General features: G+C 43.4%; 1 protein-coding gene across 3 annotated transcripts; it reads right to left on the reverse strand.

Moving 5' to 3' along the window:
* Positions 1-353: 353 nt before the first annotated feature.
* Positions 354-24935, reverse strand: LOC112985184 (ferrochelatase, mitochondrial). 3 transcript variants are annotated; one of them, XM_064500417.1, is made up of 11 exons: positions 24712-24935; positions 21410-21521; positions 19418-19537; positions 18815-18963; positions 12493-12627; positions 11851-11957; positions 9599-9697; positions 7603-7710; positions 6489-6653; positions 5997-6056; positions 354-5558 (listed from the first exon to the last, which is right to left on the reverse strand). In XM_064500417.1, exons 1-11 carry the CDS (start codon positions 24764-24766, stop codon positions 5424-5426), a joined length of 1245 nt encoding a protein of 414 aa, XP_064356487.1. In that variant the 5' UTR covers positions 24767-24935; the 3' UTR covers positions 354-5423. The 3 variants fall into 3 exon arrangements, with proteins under 3 accessions (XP_064356487.1, XP_064356488.1, XP_064356489.1); XM_064500418.1 differs by lacking the exon at positions 24712-24935 and adding an exon at positions 23659-23677; XM_064500419.1 differs by lacking the exon at positions 24712-24935 and adding an exon at positions 22581-22599.
* Positions 24936-25922: the final 987 nt, after the last annotated feature.

Here is a 25922-nt window from a genome sequence, read left to right on the forward strand (position 1 = left end):
GCAGCTACACTACGGGCCATTTGGGTATTTTACTCCAGACAACATTTAGTCTGGTTCCTTGGACCAAACATTCAAACGGGATTCAAAGCTGTCCTTGGTTCAGATCCTTTTGCTTCTATTGGAGCATATTTGGTGCACACCCACAGTATTTCCATCCAAAGAAATGTAGTTGAATATGCATCAAAGTTGGTACACAAAGTGAATCGACACTCTGTAAGGGGGAAATACGTGCTTCAAAATCCTCTACTGATCTGAATCAAAATGCTGTTCAGTGAGTGCCAGTACGGAAAAAGAAAGGAACAGAGAGGACATGAAATATCACTGTAAAGAACTTGCTTACTCAGACACACAGCTGAATTATTTCTTTCAAAAAATTTAATTGGAATTCCATCTTTATGGCAAATGATACACAGTAAGGTTATACAAATTGTTTGTGTTACACTTAATGGAAGTTCTTGTTCAATCTAAAATCTGTACCTTGGACTGAAAGCAAGTGTTTGTACACATCTGGTATTAAAAAAATAAAAGGAACTTTTGTCTCTTTTGCGTCTTACATTTCATACTAATTTCCCACTCTCTGGTTGTGGCAGAAAGGGAATAAAAGTGAGCTTTTAGGTATTTCCAGGAAAATCCTGGCCCCACTAAGTTCAACTGCAAAATCCTCTTATAAAGGGGGACCAGAATCTTAGCTCACAGATACTATCCACACACCTTTTAGTATTACAGCACCACTTTTGGAAGCTATCACATTTTCAAAAATGCAGCCAAGTAGGGAGATTTTATTAAACTCCAAGAGAGAAAAACTTCATCAACCACAGAAAAGGCAAAAATACAAAGAGTGAAAGCAAATTCTTCAAAACATTCCATTTGCAAACATCTTTATTTCCCACTTCTTTCCTTAGGACATTAAGGTTTCTATATCCAAATTCCTCTACTTTGAAACAATATACTCAGGCTAGAGCTCCACAACACTGGGAGCATTAGTTTGAAGATTTTAATCCCTGGCCTGCAGTCTCGATTGTGCCAACTGCTTGTGATCCTGCACTGCAAACTGCACCACAAACCACTGCATTAGCACAAAAAAGAAAGAACAGCCTGGGCAAGGGGACAGCAACAACAGCGCTGCCTCCAAAGCCCCCACGCTGCAGAATTCCAGCCTGAACACTCAGCTCGCATTAACGAGCTCCTCGGACACAACACTGCCTCAATCGATCACTTAAACTCACTTCTGCTGGTGGCTTTTTTGTCAAGGCAAATGTTAATGAAAAACACTTGCAAATGAAACAAAGTAGAGTAAAAGGAGCATAATTGATAACAAAAAAAAAAAAAAATCAAATTAAGATTATTGTCCAACGACTTCAGCCTGTCAGATGCTGGCACCTTCACATTTTCAAATCAATTCAATCAGAGCAGAAAGTGGTCAGGATCTGACAAGACTGGGTCCTGAGTTAGTAGCACCAAATGTTTTAAATCTGCCACAGGGGCAAACCAAATGCATAAATGTAGAATTAAGTAAGACTGTAGTCTCCCTTTTACAGTGGCTATAAAGCATTGGTAGAGTGCTGAACAACAAGGCACATAAACAAAACATTTCAAAAACACCTGTCAGGATGGGATTCGTCTCTCCTTATCTGAGACATCTTGCGAGGCAGCTAACCACATCTGAGTTGGTGCACCAGGCTGCCTTCACAGAGAGGCAGCAACACGGCTAAATTCATCCAACCTGTTGTGGACATCAACCTCAAGGGGAGATGAATCATTTCTCAGAAGTACTTAAAAGATATCTTCTGACCATAAGCAGTACCTAGGAGACTAGCTCAGACATTGACATCTGCATCGTAAGTATCCAACGTAAGGTCAAATTCCACCATTAGTTAGCATGGTCATAAATGCTCCCAAACATAAAACCCATGATCAGAAGATTTCAATGGCAACAGAATTCTCACTGTTATCAGTGTCTGTGATTTCACTTTTTTATTTAGTTTTTAAATGCAAGGGAAAAAAACAGATTTCTATTAAAAATAATTGGTAGAGCTGCTAGGTCACTCGCTAGGGTAGTTTTCCAACAGGCTTTTTGATGTTGCATTGAGACAAAATAATATTTTGTTACATAGTGGACAGAGTGATATCATACACTGTTCAGCAAAATGAAAAACCCCACCAACTCAATGAGACATGATCTATCTGCTAAAAGCTAGAAAATTAAGTGATTTTACATTATGGTCTAATGGTAACAATAGCCTAAACAGGCCTAGTAATTATCTCACTTGTGGTTAGCATACTTTAAAACTGAATTTTAAATACCTTCTATTACTGGGAACAAATGTAATGCCTTGCAACTAATGCCAGCTGATATTTTCCCTACTATCTCCAGTGTGGAAGTACAAAGCCAATCCATATTCATAGCATCACAATGATCATATAAAGTTAATCTTCAGTTTCCAGCTTCAGCCAGACTTCTAAACGCGCTGGTCACGACCTGGATTTGAAGGTCAATATACCCTTCAACTTACAGAAAAAAAGAGATATTAGTAGGAACATTTTGTAAAATAGACTGTTTGCTACTGACCCACAAGTGTCAAGCAGAGAAGTGGGAATGGAGAGAAGCAGTTCTTCGTGAAAGAGACACATAAGGTCAAAGTTTGCTCCCCACATACACTGCAAACTTTGTTGTTCTTTTGACATGATTCATCAAAGCCTTTCCATGACAATTTCACCCTTCCACGCACATGGGACAACTCTACATAATCCATCTGAGCAAGGGCAGTAACACGCTCTTAGCCTTCCATTTTCCTGCCAACACGGTGAGTGCAGAGTCGGAATGGAGCAAGGAGGGGAAGACGGAGATGCACACAAGGAATCTCCACAGCGATAGCAGGCACTGTGAGAACTCTGGTACTCTCCATGCCAAGACAGACAAGAGAACAGCCTAGGACCAGAACTGAAAGATTTAAAGGCAACTGAAGCTCCTGGAGGGAGACAGTTTTGGCTACATAGTGCCTTGACATCATGCTACAGTCCTATTCAACACATACATTCAAAAGCCCAGTCCACTCATGTCCACAAATGGGGGAAAATTGCCCTACAGATTCTCCCACTGTTTGAAAGTCATATACCTCCACTAGTCAGAGAACACTAAAAATACAGCAAGGTGCTGGAAGTCAAAGCCCTGGACAGGCAGCACGCTCTCATTCTTGGCTTCTGCAGACCTGCCCCTGCTTCTGGGCTCCCTGCTACTGAGAACAGGCATAGACACAAAGGGTCGAGGAAGACTTCTTTCTGCTAAAGCAACAAGGGGTAGCAGTAACGTAGGGCGGTTTTGTCACTGGAGGAGTTTAAGTCTACCTCACCATAATCACACTCAGAAGCTGCAGCGTGGCAGTGGAGACACTTCATTCAACTCTCGAGACATATTAGGCCACGGGTCCCAGAGAGGCAGAAGACCACAGTTTACATCACTCCATGGCAGCATCTGGCCCACTGGATGATCAACACGGCACCCACTTATTTCTTTAATATCCCAGGTTTAATTCTTTTAACATAATTTAGAACCAGGGGACCATTTGTTTATAGTCAAAACAAAAAAGCAAGCCCCTGTTAATTCAACAGGGGCCTGTTTTCTTCTTAAACAACCTTATCATTAAAAGATCAGAGGTTCAAACTGTTCATGCTTCATAATTATATAAACAGATAAAACTGTCTGAGCAGCATGACCTCTACTTCTTCAAATATTATGATTAGCTGGCTCATCAATTTACAGAAAGTCTGTGTCTGAAAACAACCTGCATTGCCAAAGGACTGGCATTTCAGTGCTAATTACATCATGTAAATGTTTATATCCACGAAGCTGACGCCTAGACTAACACACATAATGCTCAGTGCCACAGAACACTGGTCACAGCTTTGCTCTTCCTTCATCCCAAGACAGCCTGGCGTGAAAGACCACTAACTGAGGTGCTGCGGTACTTCCACCCTGAACTACTTCAAGTCCCCAGGTCAGAAACGCTATGTGGTGACCAGTCTTTGAAACAAAGTCCCCTGATATCCCAAGACTAACCTAGACATCTGTCCTGGTGTTGACAGTGAAGGAGTAGTGCCCTAAAAAGGTTCTTCCACTCTACAAAACTAACACTACTTAGGAGTGGATTCAGCAGTCCTGAGGCATCCAAATGCCTGCCAAAACAAGCAAGCAATTTAAATGGGTTATGGGTGCATACTCCAGACCCACTCTAAGTGCCAGAAATCTAATAGATTTCAGCTTTAGACCACAGGATGCAAAAGCACACAGCTTTCAACATGAGGGGCAGCCTGCTCTCCTCTCACTCTGCTCTCAGGCACCTAGAATGTAATTTACTCCCAATTTATCACCTCAGTTTTAAATGACAGCTTCAATTAAGTTAGATCAGTTCTACCTATGTAGCTCCATAGGTATCCCACAAGAACCACAGCACTGTGACACAGCAGAAAACAGAGAGCAAATCTATAAACCTTCTGGAGAGCAAGCCTGACTTCCTAAGTTCACTTAACCAGAGAAAGCCCTTCTTAATAATGATTTTAAAAAAAGAAAAAAGGTATTTTGCTTAAAAGATGAGCCAACATGTTCCAACATGCGCTCTTGATGGCTGCTAGATCTGAACCATAGATTATCTGTTTCAACCAAGCATGTTCCTCAGCAAGCAAGATTCTTTCTTTCATTTTATGCTCTCCAAACACAGGGCTTTCCTGAAGATAATGTTTTTCTATAAAATGTAAACAAATCTTGTGAGTTCTACTATCCTAGCTAAGCTTTCATAGGAAGCCTCTGGCAGAAAAAGCAAAACAAAACAAAACCTTATCCTTATGTTCTAAAAAAATACGTTATTTTAAAAAGCATTAGAAGTCACTTGATCTTCAAAACCCATCTGAAAAGATCACTCTTAGAAGAGCTACCTGGTGACTGTGCTGGCTATACTGTACCATAAGCATAAACAAAGCAAACAATTGTACACTTGACCTGGAAAGCTGAAATTAATATAATCACAATGAAATCACACACAAATAAATCCCTGAAAAGTAGACAGAAGCCAAATTCCCTGAAAAGTAGATAGAAGCTAACTTACATAAAAGCTTTGCAAGTTTTTTTCTGTGCATACTGGGCTCATGCCAAGTCCCATCAGAATTAGACAAGATGAGGTCTCTTCACATCTCACAGGATCAGGCCCTTATCGCCCTACTTTCTACAGACACTCTCAAACAAAACATAAGGGAAAAAAAAAACCCAAAAAAGTCAAGTTCTCCTCAGTTACACCAGGTTAACATCAGTGAGACTACCATTCTGTAAGTACGTGACAGGGAGAAGAGTTCGGTCAAACAGTTCCTTTTCTTTGCACTGTCACCAGGGCAACTTTCCTGTATAATCCAGCAGTGTTCTCCTAGACTGCCCATCACAGCTGTTGATCAGTGAAGAAGGCTTTTGTCTCCCTGCAGACAGGATTTACACAGAGCGGACAGCAGAGGGTTAACTGCTTAGAGCAGATTTCATTTGACTGGATATGTGAATAGACCAAGTCTGCCAGAGCCTGAAAGACAGTTAATTAAAAATTCGACATGAGCAAATCCACTTGCATAAAATCAAAAAATGCATTAATGTGTGTTACAGACTAGTGAGATTGCAGTCTGATGGATTCACAGTTTGGCACTCTGCTTTTTAAGCACCATCTCCCTATGTTTCAGTGGAAAACCCCATTTTAGAGCTGCATTGGCATCATATCTTAAAAGAAATATTTTGTGAAGATGACTACAAATGAATAAAAAATTGTTTTTCTTTGTCAAAGCAAACTTCTAAACTAGACTTTTAAATATTGCAGTAAAAGAAAACATTGCAGTTTACAGATTACGTGCAGGGATTTCTGGTTTTGTTCTTAAACCCAAAATACTTTAAAAATATTTGAAGACACCCATAATCTAGTAGGAAACACAACTGCAAACTTCTACAACTATTGCAACAAGCAGGATACCTTGGAGAACAGTGGATTTCCATTAAGAGACTCTGCTCTTCTGATGTTTTCAACTCCACACTGAATCAAACACAAGAAGGAAGAGAAAAGTTAACTCTGTTAGAACCTTCATTAGTTATCTTTCAAAATCCTCTATTTTATTCAGAATTTGCCCCAAAATGACTGAATTAAATTCAATATCGTGTTTTTCAATAGAGATAAAGTGACAATAAGGCAAAATTTCACTCTGCTGCCAAATATCCAATGCTTCCTTTTTAGTTAGGATAGTAGCAGCTTAAAGAGTTCAGTCTACTAAGACAAATTCCCACCTCTTTTGTGCTGCTAAAAACTCGTTTGAGCCCAGCCAGTTCAGATTCATTCTGAATTTACAGAAAAAGAAAATTTGCCCCAAATCTCATAGCAAAGAGTAACTACAAAGCAAAATTTCAAAAGATGAAAAATACTTTGAGAGCACCACTATCCAAGCAATTATGAAAACTCTAAAATATTTACCTCGTTTGCTAAAACTTGGGCATACTCAATATCCAGTTCGTAAAGTGTTTCAATGTGGTCACTTGTAAATGCTATTGGGACCAACAACATGTTCTTCTTTCCTCTTTGACACAGTCCTTTAATGGTTTCATCTGTCTGTGGACCAAGCCAAGGCATTGGCCCAACCTGTAAGAAAAGGAGAAAAAGAGGACAAATAAATCATTCTGGGAAAAAAAAATTAAAGGAATTAATCATTTCTTTAAGCAGGTCAACACAAACTAGGTTATTTTTAACAACATCAAATATGTCCGTCTATTTTTGATAATACCTCTCACTTTATCTATTACATTTTTATGAAGACACATGGTCCTCCCATTTAAGTCCCCCCGCAAAAGAGTGTCTGGGCTGGCTTTAAAAGAGATTCTTGTATCAAAATGAAAGTTGTTTGCAGTTCAATAAAATCCTAATCACTACTGCACAGGTTTTACCTGTCTTTTAAAGTAGTAAGCATTTTCAGGATGCAACAAAATCTCTCATCACTTTACTATCCATGAAGTATGAAGTAGAACAAAACAACAATGGTGTGTTAGGCATAACGCCCTTGAGATATAAGTTACTTGTACTACATAATTCTGATGAAACAAATGTTCCTTGGTGTTTGCAGTGGTAATAAGAACAAAGTAATGGAAGCAGTCTTCCTGAAGAATAATAAGGCCTGTTTGGATTAAGTTCTTCTTATTAAGAATGTCTATTTCATAGTGACAACTTCTGAAAACATTGCTCAGAGATCCTCAAAAAGCAACACAGAAATCCAGTGGGTACTTGATTCTTCTTTCTGACAGATAGAGAGAGATGCTTATCTGAATATTATGAGATCACAGGTTTTCTAGAAGCCACACCAAAAATCTACTTTAAAATTAGGCAAAATATCTCAAAGGCAAGAATCTGTGGAAAAAGAGTATCTGAAAAAGCTGAATATAAGCAAGAGATCAGGGTTCTATTACAGCAGAAATATTCCTGAAAACAGCAAAAAGGCTCTGACATTATGACAAAGTTGGAAGAAAAGATCGTAAACTCTAACAGCTGAAGAGCTTTATAGTGCAGATGGCTTTATATTTTTCTCTTGAGCGCTTACCTTGGACTGCCACACAAGCCTGTAAGGATTGGAATAGTTCAGCTTCTCCATGACTCCTTGGACAGTAGCTCCCACTTCTTGAGGATATGGATCACCACGGTTCACTACCTTCAACACAAAAACACCAGCCCTTTGAATTCCACAGGGATACATTTGCGCTAAGTCCATCTAAAGACTAAGACTCATCTGTTGCTCTTAAACAAGAGGAGAAAGAAACCAAACAAAAACCCCACAAGCAAAGACAAAAGAATCATTTACCTAGGAAAACACAGCATTTACATACAACACAATGACATAAAGGTTATAAAGTCTTTTGGCATCTTGAGATTAATTCAGCTATTGTAAAGAGAGGTTGCTTGGTCTACAGGACAAGGACTGCTTCTCACTACCCTTTTAGCATGCCCAACATGCAAAGGCCTGGAGCCTCTAAGTTGATACGTGCACAAGTAAATTAAGAGCAAGCCCTTAAAGTCAAGCGTATATATAGAGAAACTGCTAGAGCAGTGCCTGGCCCATTTTCACCCCGTGCTGCTAGGCCTCTTCTACACAATCCCAAGCCATGGTTTGGCAGTTAGCACAGGCCAGGAACCTTTCCCACTAGGCAGGTTGCAAGTGGTGACCTCATCCCGACAGGAAGACAGTTTAATACCGCAGACACGGGTCATTCCCCACCTCCGGCTTCAGGGACAGAGCACACCAGGCACACGTGACTAACGGCACGGAGACAGCCCGGGAGCCCGGCATGACGAGCGATGCTGAGGGTCGGCCTCTGCCACGACGCGCTAGCAGGCAGCAGGGCCTCGCGCGCGCTGCCAGCCAGGGAGAGGCCGGGGCGGCACCGGCACCCCTGCGGGCACCCCGGCCTCAGCCCCGCAGGCATCACCACCACCCTGAGGCCGCAGAACCCAGACCGCGCTGCAGCTTCTGACAGAGAGCGTCCCGAGTTTTCTCCTCCTCTCTAAAGCACTCTAACAGCAAGGGCTCCCCACACTGGCTTTCCTGTTTCTGTCCTCGGAATTAGCTGTTCCGGTGCCTCCATAAAATAAGCGGAAGTTACTACATACCCAGAGTGTCCGTGGAGTTACAACTGTACATTTTTAAAGTAATGCACAAACACACGAGAGTTTAAATCAGGGGCTAAAAAGAAATGGAGTAAAATTCCATTGAAATCAGTTGCATTTTTCCCCCAGTACAGTAATGAGCTTCTGGTTGTACTGTCTGCTTCACACACCAAACGTTCTGGGGAAGTGACCATGTGAAAAGGTGAAGCACATTACATATGGTTTGACTGAACCCTGGGTAGGGTGTATAAAGTTCTTGACTCATCTTAGAGGAAAAATGACATGACGGCCCAACAGCATCTACGACGAATTTGCTTCACCAGAACATCTCCTCCTCCTCCTGTACACAACGGATAAATTCTTCAACCTTTACATGAACATACGGTCACATTTTGGTGTCAGTACTGTATTTCTGAACAATGACTAGAAGCCATTTTGCTGAAGTTGCTGGTTACTGACAGTAGAATGTTCAGGTCATTTAGTGCAACCTTGCAAAGAGCTTATTTTCATCCCTTCAGGGAAAATAATATTACTACTTTCTAGAGAGAAAATACTAAATTTTCCCCTCTATTATCATCCAGGTTTGAGCTTACAAACACGTGAGACCATAAAAGCAGCCACACTGAGTCCAACCAGAGATCCACCTAACCCAGCATCCTATTTTCAACAGCAGCCAACAGTACAGATCTGAGTAAGCACACAGGAAAGTAACAACAGCTCACAAGCCTCGTCTTTAGCTCTGGCTCAGGCCTTCAGCTCCGACTCACAAATTCATCTTTTTGTTTGTCTGACCCTTCCACAACAGTGGTGGACAACAAGGTACAACAACAAGGTACAAGGGCGGTCCTGTGGCATGCAAGCTGCACAACCTTCAAATCAGCTTAGCCAATGTGACTCTGATCTAGTAATTTCAGAAACAATCTTATGTAACTCACAGACATCGGGAGCGAGTGAGCTGAGAAAAGGATAACAACATCTTTCCTTTTGTCAGGTGGAAACAGATCCAGTTCTTTCTGTATGTGTTCAGCAAAGCACTGTTAAGATAAAAGGAGCAAAGATCTGAATCAGGAAATGCTAAAAAGTTAGTATACACTCATCAATGACTCAAGACAAGCACCTTCCGTGTTCTAGGTTGCTTTTAGAACTTCAAAATGCTGAGACCCCGCACGTATACTGTTCAGTATGTAATTACACACAGTGCCCAGTCCCAACACCACCAAATGCCCCTGTCAACTTTCGATCATTCCAATGGCTTTTAGATGCTGGTAACAAACTGAAAGAATATAGCCAATCAAACCAAACTATCCTTTACTGCCCCCAAAATGGCTCCCCAACCAGGCAGGCCACACAGATGCAACTGCTAGGGCAAGGGAAGAGAAATGGGTAAACAGGGGCAGAGAGACATCCTTTTTAACAGCCCCATTACACTTAAACTAGATTAAAGGAAATATGCAAACACGGCCTCAGAGAAGAACCTGCTTCATGGATTGTTGAGAAAAGCTCCAGAGAAGAACTTTATTCAGAGAACTCTACCCTGACCTCAGCTCCGAGGATAACATGGGAGACAGAATCTCTGTCAATCAACACTTGAAAACATTCTTAGTGCTACACAAAAAAGTAATGAAACACTTCTGACCTTACACTCCCACCACCAGCGTTCGAACCGAGAACCTGCATATACACATGAATACTGCATATACACAGCTGGGCTGAGGGAACGCACAGACAGAAAAGCAGCTGCCATCACAGCTTGCACATGCTGCTGCAGTAACGGGAAGTAGCTGTGTGGTCTTTTCTTAGATATTTTACAGTGAAAAATGGGGCAGAAACGTTAAAAAAATTGAAATGTAATTTCCATTTCAATTTTATAATCAGGGACTGAGCCAGCCATCCACTTACAGCTTCCCTTGGGCTTAAGGAAATACACACTGGTTGGCTTATTAAAAAAATAAAAGCACATGTGTACACGCTGTCTAATGGAAACTATTATGTTGTAGATTCTCCAAATATACCAAGGGTTCCTAAAGTCTGCTGAGGTGTTTCGCTGAAGGCAGGAGGAGTGCCTACTGACAAAGACAGACCTCAAGGTAGTATCACACTCAATCAGCTTGTCAGGGGAACTTCATGTAGTGCAGGCAGTTCCACTTTTCTGTCCTTCACTTATTTTTACAGTTTGTTCATCACAAGAATTGCTAAATCCAAGCCAGAAAATAAGCATTGAGCTCTCCAGCAAAGAACAAAAAAATGCCGTTTTCTCTGAAAACTAAGGAGTAGGAAGGTTTCTCTCCATTGCTCCTGCCGCAACCATGGCTAGAATTATGCACCCCTTTGTCAGATTCTCATGTGGCAGCAAACGGATGTGACCTGTATCTGTATCGACTACAGACCTGCTTCAAGCGGGAAGCTGGACTAATGACCTCTAGAGGTCCCTCCCAGTCCGCACCACTATGATAGCATAATTTTATGTTTTTAAAACAAGATGTACAGGGTGCTCACTTTCTCAAATCATCATGCCAAAGCATCTGGCATGAAATAATCATCCCTTATAATTTCAGGTATAGATATACAGTAACGAAATACGTCTTGTGTACAGAATGCATCCTCAAACTGAAGCATTCTTTTTACTCCCCCACCGCCTTAAAAAAAAAAAAAAAAGAAAGAAAAACACAACATAGTCTAAGCCACAAAATAGGTTCCTCTCCTTTTAGGATATTCTGTAGCTAAAAGCCTTTTAAGTCTTGTAAGAAACTAAGACTTGACCTAAAAAAGTGATTCCTCAGAATGTTTCTGTTGCGTAAAATTATTCAGTGTTTTTACTGGCAGCAAATATTTCTAAAAAGAAAACTCAAATGTACGTATTTACTTTACGAGAGCTCTTTATTGTTTTAAAGCCAGCTGTCAATGTGAAGATACCAAGTTTCTCCTACATTAACCAAGCTAAGAAAACCCCAAGGAATGTCAACTTGATCACATAGCCATAACAATGGGATGGTTGTAAATGAGTACATCTGACTCCTGGATGCTGAAGCATACCCACACTGTACGTGCAGAAGAACTGCAGCATTCTTTTTGCAGCTGAAATAGTGACTTTAAAAAGGGTATTTCAGGGTACCTCCATATCAAAACTGTTCAATTTACATGTCTCATTCTGACTGCCAACTTCAAAGATTCTCATACAGATCCATACCTGAATAAGAAGGGGATGTGTGGGCCATCGGTCAATTATACTCCACTTCATCTTTGGCTTCTCCCCCTTTTTATTATAGTAGCGATAAATAGCATTTAAACTGCTTCCTGAAAAACCGAGAATTAAGAACATAAATTCATCCAAGGCATTAATAACCTGTGAGATGAGAACAATTTTGTAGCAAACTATTTTAATATTTTAAAACACTACATATTTAAAATACAACTGTAAATCAGAACTGAGAACATCAGAGGGGAACAATTATTTCATAAAGTCCAAATAACGCAAAAGCAAAGAACAACTTGCTAAGTTCTTTAACTAAAGCACAGTTATTGCTGTAGTTTCCATGGAGAAAGTTTACTCAGTTGTGTTCCTGGACTTTCAGTTTATTTTATCTTAAAATAATAATGGCAACATAATGCTATCCTTAGTAAAAAATCTCTAACGAAAATTAGGAATTATAATAGAATACAGAAAACTCTGAGTGGGCAGTGAAGCCAACTGGAAAGGGTACTTTGATGAACACAGGATAGATTTGCATTAACACTTCACATACTGCATGAGGCTCCCTGGTTTTGGCTCACAGACACGTGGCTACATTCACCTCTGCTGTTCACCTTCTGCACCCATACACACTCTCACCTGTGGTAGAGCAGCTGTATTGTGGATACTGCGTGAAAGCAATAGCCCTTTCAACCCCATCTTTCTCCATCTCTTCGATTGCTTCTTCTGTCAGAGGATGGACATACCGGAAACCGATGTAGTATTTGTGAGGTGCTGTCAACCACATCACAGGAAGAGAAATTGCAGATGAAAAACATCTATTGAGAACTCCCCTATATTTTAATACCACCCTTCAATACCCATGAGTCATCTCTACTCAGAAGCATGGCCCATCAGTCAACATGCTAAACAAAAATTCTACCAATTGCTGAAGTTTTGACCCCTTCATTCACCAACAAGTACAAAACCAGATAGACCTAAAGTGCTGAAATAAACCTGCTGATACTCCTCTGGCTATTTTTCCTCAACTGCTGTCATATAAAAACATCTTTCATTGGCCAAGTATTTTGCTGTTAACTTACTCTGCTGTTAGGAGAATTTAGAAGTGATGTATATTATTATTTGTTTCTGCAGGAATCATTGCACTTCTGGTTTTGCTTAGCTTAGTAACAACATAGTTTTCAGACTACACAGAGTTCTGACACTTTACTAGATAAAATAAATAACTAAAATGTTTAAAGGGAAGACAAGGCTTTCTTCTTTCTGCCATACATTTTGACAAAAGGAAGGAAATTCTTTAACTAGTTTGTACATTCTGGGAAGTTTTATCTACCTAAACTTTCAAATATAATTAGGCTGCCATTTTGTGGGCCAACACCGAAACATTCAACTCTACAGGGATCATCTTGAGAGGATCAATTTTCAAAGAGGAAAAGACCCTGCACCTTATAGATATCAGCTTCCTGTTAGGCATTAAGAAAGTCAGCTAACCTTACTCCTTTCAAGCTCCAAGTGCCATTGGAGAAGTCATCAAAACAGCATGACTTCAGTGCATAAAGGAGTTCACGTGATGAGGGCCTCAGTCATGACACTGCAGAGGGCTTTTAGACAGAATTACCTGGATACTGATCATTTGTTCAACACATCCTCCCTTCCCTGCCCTCGAACTCCTATTTCAACTTCGAACACCTGGCTTCCTTGCCTTTTCCTCTCCTACTTTATCATCATCTTCTTCATCCTTCTATTTACATATAAAACTCATATTTCATTACTTGCTATTCCTTGCCTCTAGCTAACTCCGTTAAAAAACAAAAACAAAACTAGCACAATGTGGAACCATCATTTGATGCAACTGCTCTGGTCACTCTCCTTGTGAGAGAAGATGCCTCCCCCCACTCTGGATAAGTCTGGTCCATTTGCACATAAACCCCTAAGGACAGGGACCATTGTTTGGGGCGGGAGATTACTGATCCGAAATAAGGGACACGTGTTCTTCTATTTTGGGCTTGTTTCTGTCTTTCCACAGAAATCTTCACTCATGTAAACACTTTAGTTTGGAGGCAATACTATTTTCCTCCAAGGACAATGCTTCATGTTTTTGTTTTCCAGCTCTAATCTTTTGGTTAAACAGCCTATAGGGTTTTCTTTTGGGTGGGGGGAGAAGGGGCTTTTTAAATGGGGGGCAGAGGTTCCTGGGAGAACAAAAACTAAGTTTCTTTTTTAGGGTTTCTGGGTCACTAGTTCTGAAATAACATTTAACAGGTTTCTGAAGGAAGCAGATGTGCTGTGTTTGGTCTCCAGTCTATACATTTATGCAGGATTTGGGAAGCAGGTTTAGCTGGCCCCAGTTCTCCGCAGGAGGCAAGAGAGCTCACTGCTGGGAGCAGTAGCAAATAATGACCCAACTTCAGCAGCTCTGGAGGCCAGCAACCTCATTAACATTTTTAAATGGCATTAAAAAAAAAAAAAAGACTAACCAGAGGGAAGATAATATGGCTCTAACCTGGGAAGGGACATATTGGAAAAATTATGAGCAACTAGGGAGGTTCTTGCAGTGTTCTCACTGTATTATGTTTTGTCTTGGATCACGGGCAGCAAAGGAGAGATTTTCACGTGCGCATATGCATACATGATTTATAGTTGCAGTTAGAATCAGGACTAGTCAGAGTAAGTGACAGCTCCTTCCACCAAGAGAAGACAGCTGCCAATCTAAGGAAACAACGTGGCCCTCTCATCCCCTGGTCTTTCGTTCTTCCAACAGCAAGAAGGGAATCAACTGAAATAGGACTTGTAAAAAATACTGTTTGAACTGAAGAACTGTTTCCTTTCCTTATTGTTTTAACCATATTTTAAGAAGGCACATTTATAATTAACATTGCAAGACATCAGCCTACTCAATGCTACCATATGAAAAACAACACAATAGAAACAGATTTCCATACCACCATATCTGCATGATTTATTCAAACAGACTACTGAGCCTACCCACCCCTCTTCATTAAGAAAGAATTCTGTTTATTTTTCAGACAACTGCCTGTAACAGTAACAGTTCATTTTAAAATATTATTGTTCCCACCCGGATGACATGGGTGAGGCTGTTTATTTACTATTTGATATTGGTCCCATTGTCAAAATGGGACATGTCAAACATATAAATAAATCAATTTACTGACTTGCAGTACACAAGAGGGAATTTTATAGGTGGTTATTGATACTGTCTAAAATAAAGTCTTCAGGAATTGTAAATACATAACCAACTGAAAACTCTACCACCATCCCCAAAAATAAAATCCAGATCAGGGTAACAAAAGCACACAAAGTATTTCTCCTTCACCATGCATTTCATGTGTTACCACAACCTGGGAGTTATCCATTAACAGTACTTGTTATCAGTGCTCCCATTCGAAGTGTTAAAGGTGAACACACAATATTCCAAAATATACGGCTCAATCTGGAAGCACGTTTAGGTTTTTCAAGCTATTGAGAAACAACACAGTAGTTGGTATCACTGCAAAATTACTGAAGAAAAACTGTAGCACATTCAAATTTTAAAACTGCAGCTACCAGGAGGCAATAAAGTAGGTCTTTAAACAACATATCAGGCCAGATGTAAAAACTGCAACAACAGATAGAGACAGATGTGACTTAACAAAAACAGTCACCGAACAAAAGCAAGTGGGAGTGGTACTCTGAGGAAAAGCAGATAAGACTTCTTAAGTTTTATCTACAGAACCTTCTGAAAGCCTGACCCTTCGGGGGCTACTTTAAGTGAAAACACTACTGGTTTTGATGCCATGACAGGGCGTAGTTTCAGCTCTAGGCATTGACTATACTTTCAAGGACTGCAGCTGGAATTAAACTATACGGTAGCATCTGTGGAAAAAAAGAAAATGAATATAATCCAAATGAATAAATCTGTGACAGCTGTGTGTTGAATGAAAGAGAAAGAATTTTGGTCCTAGTCAAAGGCTGCTATTTTTCACTTTCCAAACCCTTCTATCTCCTAGCTCTAATCCTTTCCTACACAAGTCTGAAGTAGGTCCTAAAAAGAATTACAAAATAGCTGGGAATCAAATAATGTGCATTGTCAAACATAGAAGGGGATCCCCTGACATGCCAGTATCACATCAGCAAAAGACTGAGGCCACAGAAACTGAAGGAAAACAAATGCTTGCAGCATCCACCATCGTAAAGTTGCTCAGCTGAACAGAATGGAGATCTCCTTTGGTTTCTCTTACTTCAGCAGTTTTTCTATTAAAAATGTTTAGTGATCATACTGTAGCGGCAGGATGAGAAATATTTGAAGCAAACACTTTGGTGAGGAACTAAATGAGCAGCTTAGTGTTCTTGTTAATTCCTTTACTCACAGAGGTAGTTTGTCACTACAGAAACAAAAAGCATAATGCAGAGAAATGGCTTACTAGAAAAAAGGTGACCCCCATGCAGCTCACTTCAGACAGAGCAACCATCACATCATTGTTTCTCCTGGCTTCTGTCAACACAGTGACGATTCACTGTCTTTTTAGCCTATACCATGAGAGGCAAGTGACAGAAGACTGCCACCATCCTTGAGCTGCTACGTGGATGTGGAGTTTGATTTCCAGAGCTGCCACTCTATTTATTAATACCACGATTTTAATGTCACATGGCAAGAAACTGCAGCATAAAAGGTAATACATGCAAATGGTCTATCACTTCCAGAAAAAGGCAGAACAGCAGCAAAGATTTCTAGTTCCTCATAGCTGCTAACCAAGCATGGCTGAAATCTAATTCAACTAACAACCTAGCTGAAAGTAGTTTAGCTAAACTGGTACAAATTCCACTGTAAATACATTTGAATACATTTAACCTGAGTTAAAAACAGCTTGTGTATGAATTCAGTTTGAAGCTTTAGCAGGGAGGGATTGAACATGATCGAATCACAGCAGATTAACATTAGGTGAATAATACAATCGCCTGTCTTTGCACACCTAGCCCATTCCAATTACGAGATACAATGTGTTGACTTAAACCCTCAGCAGGAGGGCATCCACACAAGAATCTGCAATGGTTTTCCATTATACCAGTGCTACCAAGTATTTAAGGGTAGGATAACCCATACAAGGGTCACACCTGCATGCCATGAGGGAGCCTAAGTTCAAGGAAATTCAGTGAATTTGATAGAGGGGATGGAAATTTTGTTCGCCTTTCAAGCTTCCTCACAGCCAAGGAAGAACTAGCAAACACAGTATCTACTTCCATCCAAACCAAACCATCCGGCCTTATCTCCAGCTCAGGTCCTGGGGTGGGGCCGACAGCTATTACTCAACCCAGCCCTGCAGTTTCAACTATGAAACAGTATCTTTTCTTCCCACTGACACCCTTTTCAGTCCTGCAGTCAGGTATAGTTGGTGTTATCGCTTTTATTCATTATTAATGGTTACAAATTCAGTGAAAATTTCGAGAACTCTCAGTATGCACAAGCAGTAGCTGCAGAGGGACGTTTTAAAGGAATGAAAAACAGATCTGTGGCCTGGAAAAATATTTGAGGCTGCTGACACCCTCCCGTGCAGTTACTTATCTTTTAGGCTCACACTGACATAACAAAGCCAAATACAAAGGGCTTTAGAGAATTAAGTTCTGGCATCAGAGCTGTCTTATGTAAGACAGTCGCTGCACAACCTTCCAGCTGAGCTAGGTCTGTACTGGGAAACGCACTCTCAGGATGAGACAGCAAGGGTGGGAAACGCCGCGCTGTCCTCTGAGCCCTGACTGTGGGATGCTGCAGCTGCGCGCCCACCCAACGGCACAGCTCTGCAGTTAGAGGCAAGAAAGAGCCACGAGGAGGCAGCCGTGCATTTTGCAGAGGGACGGGAACTCCTGCCGTAGAAACTCAACAGCCTCAGCGCTCAGAACACGAGCCACCAAGAAACGCCAGATCAACAGAAGTTTTACTGTGTGCGTGCATGTGCGCATACGTGGGCACACGTGCAGCCTAAGGGGATCAGCATTCTCCCACCCTGCCTCCTCGTAAACAGTCAAGAAAGCTGCAGAGCTACAATTACATGAGATTATCCTGCCAAAGGCTGCAAAGCTCCATCTCCTTTATGCGAGTAAAAATCCCACTCTGAATGCCTTTCTCCCATGCCCGCCTTATTTGTTCTCATGAAATATACTCCCTTTCCTATCATCTAAGATTCAAGCTCAAGGAGGGCTTACACAGTAGGGCATGACCCCTCATACTCATACGCACCGACTGAGGCTCCTGGCACCTAACTTAGCCATCTAACAGTAAGACGCTTTGTCTAATGTAGTCATCTGGGTTTCTTCCTAGGAGAGAGACAGGGTGCCTTTGGAGGGTGAGCTCCCCCACGACCACCACCTGACAATGATCTCCAGATATGCTGGATCAACCTCTCAATATGCGCTGTTCTCTCTCGATGACGGGGGACCAGAGAACACCAGTTTAAGCCAGATATCTTCAGCCATTAAGAAGTTAGGTATGCATGATGAAACGTGCCAAAAGTGTCCAACAGTGGACACACCCAAATCAGCTTTTAAACCAGTTACCTCAGGCACAGATGGAGGTGGCACCTGGACCACAGCACAAACTGCGTCCAGCCTGAGAAGGTGGGTAAATGTTTCACTGTTGGTTGGATTGTGGTGCTGCTCTGTTGCTGCAGGTTCAGTGAGCACTGATAGCAATCTACTGTGCAAAATTAAAACTATTCTCCAACGCAGTCACAGAAGTGCTCACAGCACCAAAATATATTTGCGTGCATGGGAACCCCATGTTTTGCATATGCTGAGCTTCCAAAGAGCAAGAACTTTAGCAATATCTTTACTGCGATTTCTAAGTGCGAACAGTGTTTTCTGTCCAGCTCACAATAAAAGCAAGAAAGAAAAGCTGCTTTACAAACATACATTTCCAACGCATCAGACAAAACCAGGTTTTAACAAGGAGAGTGGAGTAAAGCAGTACCAGTGTGAGGAGACATTCTATCCAGCAGTTTCACCATGGCTTCTCCCTGCACCGCCGTCCACTTTTTGATCGGTGATCCGCCTCCAATCCTGCTGTACTGTTCCTGGATTCTTGGGGTGCGGCGTTTGGCAATGAATGGTGCTAATTTACTAAAGCATTCAAAAGCCACACATGTCAGTACCATAAATAACCCCAATCATCTCCCTCTTCCCCACAGACCTCTAGTGGACTGGGGTTTCTTTAGCCATCTCTCTGAAATATAGACCAGCAACTATAACTAGTCATTAATTGCATCACTTGTTTAATGTTATATTCTATCGCCCTTCCCAAATTTGTTAGCTGACAATAAACCATCGTTTGCGTTTAGAAGTTAAGATAACAATCTTGGCATTCCTATTTTAACAATCTTGGCATTCCTATTTTCAACACTTCCCACAGGATTACAAAACTTTTTCTTGCGCTAATTAAAAGACAAGACAATTAAAACAGATTCTCATTTTTAAGAAATGCTGGTGTACACAAAAGCTCTTAAAGTCTGAGCATACAGCTAGGACAGCAACACTCAGCACTCACCCTAACACAGGAGTTCCCGCCGTTTCTTACTTTTGTGCTGGAAGAGTCATTAGATCCCTGTCCAAGAAGAGACGAAGTAAGAAATCATGCACGTCATCCAGCCTTTCTGGACCACCCATGTTTAACATCAAGATTCCTGTTTTAGGTTTCCTACAGAAACAAAACAGACATTTCAAATCCTCGTGATGTACTGCTTTTTTAAAATTGCAAGACAATCAGCTTATCCTCCTGCATTTGTGTTTTGCAGAAGTAGTATTCTATTTAAAAGTTAATCCCATTTAAGCAAAAATATGAACTACAAGCATGAATAGCCAGCAAACAATAATAATAATCATCTTGAAACACTGAGCTTAATCTGAAGTATACTGAGAAAATTATTTTGCAGCTTGAACACTAAGAAGTTATAAAACAAGGTCCAAGGAACTATCTCTGATAAATTCCAGCTGTAGACTTTAAACCAAATTAAACTGATGTTTCCTTAGAAAACAGATGAGGTACTCACAGGTTTTTTTCCCATCTTTGCTTTAGAAAGACATCTTATCTCCTGAAGCAGTGAAAGAAGTGAAGAGCCTTTCTACACATAAAATCAGTTCAGCTTTGTTTATTTTTTTCACAATGGGTTTTCTGTCTATGTGCAGGTCTGACACACTGTTGAAATGGGAAAAGTGAGGCAAAACCAGCTGTACATGGCCATCGGACTACGAATGGGAAATATCCCTGACAAAACAAGTCTGCCAGCCACATGTCCAACACGTGCTGCCTCTCAGCTCCAAAGAGATGCCAAGAAAGAGTAAGGGAACTGCAACAGAACTAGATCTACCTTCTATCAGCACAGGGTCCATTATAAGACCTGCATCAGGAGCTCATATGTAGGAGAAAACACATGTGGGAGACAGACTGATTTAAACCTGAGATTCCCAGGCACTCTTTCACTTGCGATTTTGAAAACAAGAAAGAAGCTTAGGTAGCACACGTATTCTACAGCCCAAGAGAAAACGGCAGGGATGGCAGGGGAAAGACAAAGTTCTACCTAAGGAAAGAAAGTTTAAACAGCAACAAGTTATGCGCTGTAACATCCAGCCCTGAAAATGGATTCCACAACTAGGAACAATGTGCCTTTAGAAATGTTGGGGCAGAGTGAGAAACCTGACCCAGAAAACAAACCAGGCCAGGACCTGAGACTGAGCCAACACTGCTAAATGCCAGAATGCTCAGTATCATCTCTTTCCTGCATTAAACACGCCCAGTGCTGGGGGCATAAATACTTCTGTCCGGACAGGGCTCCAAATCCTCTCCAGAGAACAGTCATCTTTTTGAAAAGGACTTAGCAAGACTAACTTCTCTCTCGGCACAGCAAAGCAGATGGTGGTAATCACCTTTTTATATAAACGGCTGCTAGTCAGAACTCTCACTCAGGAGGCGGAGATCCCAGTCAAAACATTTCCACAAGCTGAAGGATTCCAGTTACTAAGATCTCTCACCTCCGGAGAGTGTTGCACCTATTTGGAACTTTGCCATTCTCCTGTTAAAGCTAAAGCTAAAAGTCTGACAAATAAAAGGAGGACTCAAAGGAGCCTAAATCTATCTTACTGGCCAGGAACCTGTTTCCATTCCATCCTTCCCAGAGTGTTTATGCTGTTGAACAAAAATCAGGAAGCAGAACCCCAACTAAGTAAAACAAAAAGAACAAACAGTAGGGTGTTATTTCTGCACTGCCTCAGGCCCTTATCATGGCCAGTGCCTCACTTCATGCCACAGAGAACAAGTAAGACGATCCTTGCCCCACAGAACTTAGCAGTGCGGAAACAAGCAGCTCAGTGAATACAGCTAGCCAGATAATGGCAATGACCAAAAAAAATAAAATAAAAAAAAAAACACACACCACACCAACCTTAGACGAATCACCGTGACTGCTATGTTTTGTAACATAACCACTGTTAGGTAAAGCAGCATACCTTATCAGAGAGCGACAGAGCACAACTAAACAAAGTCACACCCATCCACACCTCGTTGCAAACTTACTGCACTTCGGGCTGAATTTGAGGCTTTGTGCTTTTTGTCGCTGTGGCTGCAGCTGCAGTTGCCTGACCTCTCCATCGCACTGGGACCCTCACTTGACTGCTGCTTTTCACAACTGGAGAAAAAGATAACAATACCTTGTTAATCTCGCACCAGGCTGAGGGTTCTCTTCACCAGACACACGCTAGTCCCTCAACAGCTACACAAATACTCTTGGCCATGCTGTGCTATTTGGCATTTTATCCCTTACACTCCAGGTCCTGGAATCAGAATATTTCATGAAATTTCAAGTGTTTGTCTTTCTTTAGATACAGTGTACAATAACAGCCTTTTAGATACTAGGCAATAACATAAAAAAGAAAAAGAATCCTGTGGGGTTTTTCTTCTCCAAAAGCTTAATTAATTTTTAAACTCCAAATATGAGTTTAAAACATCTGGTGACAAAACAATAGAAACCACCTAGGGCTAACACCACTAGGGAAAGAAAATAAGTACATCAAGCTGCATAATTTATTATGGAACACGTACACCTAAGCTAGCTCTGAACAGGTTAAGTATATCTACACCACCTGTAGGTTAGACTTTCATTAGTCGGGAGTCCTCAGCAAACTTTCAGCAATGTAGGGCAGCACCGTGGCCCATATACAGTTCCTTACTTTGCCCCATACTGAACACAGCAAGCAGCAGTTTCAGCATCCATTTACCCAGGGATGCAGGAACCTTCTTTCTCATTACTTGAGCTGAACTTCTTCCATTACTCCTGGACTCCGGCCTCAGCCAAAATATGGCCCCAAAACAGAGGACGTTTTACTTCCCACATACTGCTTACAGTGTGCTTTTTTAAAGCATGTTCCGCTCTTCTTTAGGAGTTCATACCATTAAAACATATTTAAGTGCAACAGTAGTGCGAACTGCCCGAGATGAAAAAACTTGTCCAATTCTGCATCTCAGGCTCCCCAGCAGTATTCTGGTGTGATTACTTCCCTCCTCAGACTGTAGGAGTTCCAGCAGCAAACGAGCCCCGATAGCGTGGAACTCCGCAGGGGCAATTTACCCCGTAAGATCATCTTATGATTCACAGTCCTCTAATAAGATGCTAAACAGATGCTGAACACCCTTAAGACCTGCTGAAATCAATGAAAGTGGAAAGTGTCTCGAAAATACAGCTTCTTACTTGGGATTAGCAGTGTGTACTTGTGGAAGCATGTATCTGGAATGATATAAAAGGCTGCGATCTAAGCAATTTCATGCAATTTTAACATTGCTGCTGCCTGAAAGATTCTTTTCCTCTTCCAAAGTTTATATTCTTCTTCCAGTTCTCAAGATTAGCAATGCCTCAAAAAAATAATAGTATGTGCAAAAATTACATAGAACAATAAAAAGAAGCTTCAGTGGTAGCATTCATCCTGCACTGTACATGAACACTGTACAGCACTGGTTTTACGTAACTAAAGGTGAGGTTCGTGCGTCTTTCTATCCGCACCATAAAACATATGCAACAAAATGCACAGGATTTGCAACGACGATGATTCCATCTTGATGGAACATTGATAAAAGGGCTTCTATAAATTTTAAAATTAGCATAAGCACTTCAGCCTCTGGAAGCAAGACCCAATAAAATTCTTCTCCCACATACACACTCATTTCAACTGCTCTCAGTAAGTTTCCAAGCAGGTGGGAGTACAGCAATGCCTCTTTACAAGCAATGCAACATTAAGTTACTTTGTTGTTACAGCAGTAACTGAAAATTGTGTTATATTCACCAAACAGTAAGGAAAAAAGCTCCCAGTTTACGGAGTACTTAAAACTCACTGCACATTTTAAATCACAATACATATTTGTATTATGCATGCTTACAGCATTAAGATAACTGTGGAACTGACTTAAAATTGTATTTTTTATTCATATTTTGTTACAGTATCTAGTGTTATTTTTAAAATGCAACCTGTGGGTTCTTAAACAAAGATGATTTTTACATGAAACATTTAAAAGAAAAAAAAAAAAAACTTACTTAAACTCCTGATAGGAAAATACCAAGTAAGATACCAGCAAACCACAAGTTTCTTACAAAGGTAAAAAATCCCAAAGCCTCACAGTTCTCTCTTTAGATAAAAAAAAGATCATTATACCTTTTCCTTCTCACACGCTCAGCTATATCAAGCTAGACTTTCTTCAACGTCTCTAAAGAACAGTTTGTAAAATGTATTGCTGGGACACATTTTTAAGAATACCTTTTAGACTTAGATACATACCAGAATTTTCTCAAACTCATCTGCACAAATGCACACACTACCATGATCCACCTGAACACACAGCATCCCTTGAAATAAACCCCTGATGGCCTTCTCAGCTTAAAAGATGATCTGGGGCGTGTGAATGCCGCTGAAATACCTGCCTGATCAGCATTTAAGGAGCAGATTCTCCAGATATACTTTTTAAAGAATAAAAAGCCCACTGAGGATGTACTGAGTCCCCTTCTGCAGGACGAGTAAAGCTTCAGTTGTTAGTCACGCACCGCTTGGAAAAAAACCCAAGCGACCTTGCAGCTCGGGGACCAGTCCTCTATCAGCAGAGCAAGCATCGAGCGCAGCTTCGGTTAAGCGCTCGGCGAGTTGAGACCGGGACCAAAAGGCCCTCTTAATCCACAAGATTTTACTCAGGACGCTAAAAGGAGCCAAATCACTTTTTTTTTTCTTTTGGTCACAGGTCCCGAGCTAATTAAAGGAGAACACTGACGCTGGAGCCTGCTTTGCAGCCCTCAGCGCCCCGCCGCAGTCCCCACGGGGCCGCGCAGGCGGCAGGCAGACACGCAGCCGTCTCCCTCCAGCCCACCCGCGCCCGCCGCTCCCTCCCAGCCCGCCGCGCTCGCCCGCCCCGGCCCCTCCTGCCCCGCGCGCCCGCCAGAGCGGCCGGGCCGGGCCGGACTGTGGGGGGGCGCCCGCGCCGGCACCGCCGCGGCTGATGGCGTTACGCAAAGGCGCTGCCCGGAGGGAGCCCGTTGTGTAACGCGGTCCCGGCGGCGACGCCGCGCCGGGCGCCCCCTCCGCTCCGCTCCGCTGCCTCCCCGCCCGCCCGGCCGGGCCCCCGGCTCTGCCCCCCGCGCCGGGCAGGGGGCGGCGGGAGGACCCCGCCGGCCGCAGCGCCCCGCTCCCCGCTCCCCGCCCCGGCGGGCCGCCCGCCGCAGACGGGCGCCGTCCCCCCACCCCCCCCGCGGCCGGCCCGGCCGCCCCGGGGGCAGCTCCCGGCTCCGCCGCCTGCGGGCAGCGAGCGGGCCGCGGCCCCGGCACCCCCCGCGGGAGACTCACAGCGCCACGCCGCGCGCCCGGCGGCAGCGGCCATGTTGGCGTGCGCGCGGTGCATTCCCTCAGACCGCGGCCGCCGCGCTCCCCGCCCGCCCCCGCGCCTCCGGCGGCCACGGGCAGCGCGGGACCCGCCGCCGCCTCGGCCGCCGCCCCCCTGGCGGCCGCCCGCCCTTCCCGCCGCGCGGACATGCGCTCGCCGCGCCGCCCGCCAGGGGCCGCCCGGGGGCGGGGCGCCGCCGCCGCTCCGCCCGCCGCTCCGGCGCTGGGGGCGGGCCCTGGGCGCCCGGCGGGGCAGGGGCCGCGGCCGCGGGGGGGCCTTGGCGCCGCGGGGCGACGTGTAACGGCCCCAACGGCCGCGGGGCGACCTGTAACGGCCCCAACGGCCGCGGGGCGCTGTTAGCCCCGGGGGAGGGGGGAGGTGTAACGGCCCCAACGGCCGCGGGGCGCTGTTAGCCCCGGGGGAGGGGGGAGGGGTAACGGCCCCAACGGCCCCAACGGCCCCAACGGCCGCGGGGCGCCGTTAGCCTCAGCGCGGGGAGGACGTGTAACGGCCCCAACGGCTGTGCGCGGGGTGGCAACGGCCCCAACGGCCGCGGGGCGCCGTTAGCCCGCGCGCGTGTCTGTGAAGGGGAGGGTGGTAACGGCCCCAGCGGCCGCGCGAGGGGTGGGGGGGTTGGTAACGGCCCCAACGGCCGCGGGGCGCCATTAGCCCCGGGGTGGGGGGGAGGTGTAAGGGCCCCAGCGGCCGCGGGCGGGGTCTAACCTGGTCAGTCTGCAGCTCAGGGCTAGCGGGCTAGCGGGGCAGCTCCCTGCAGTGAGCACCCCTCTTCTCTACAGAGCCCAAGGGGAGAGGCACAGGTGCGTCTCAGCACCTCCAGGTGAAGTACCTTTTTACCTAAACTGTGCTACCTAGGTCCTAACCCTTATATTTTTCACAGACACCCACTGTAATTTGGCCCATTACTTGTCTCAGCGTCTTCATTTCTTTTCTCCTTCTACATTCAAAAGTCTTCCCTACTGTTCAGGCCAGGTCAGTAAGTTCGCAGCTGTTTGGATCAGCTGTTTTCTTTCCAGTCAGGGCAGTGCAGCTGCTCCGTTTTGCCGCTTTTTAGTTACGGGGTGCTGTCCACAGTTGGGCTCTTGCTGTGGGAGCTGCCGTTGCAGTGCTTGCAGGGCCCGAGGAGGGTGGCCATCACCAGCGCTCGCGCTTTGCC

The sequence above is a fragment of the Dromaius novaehollandiae genome, chromosome W (assembly GCF_036370855.1).
Source record: "Dromaius novaehollandiae isolate bDroNov1 chromosome W, bDroNov1.hap1, whole genome shotgun sequence".
NCBI lineage: Eukaryota > Metazoa > Chordata > Aves > Casuariiformes > Dromaiidae > Dromaius > Dromaius novaehollandiae.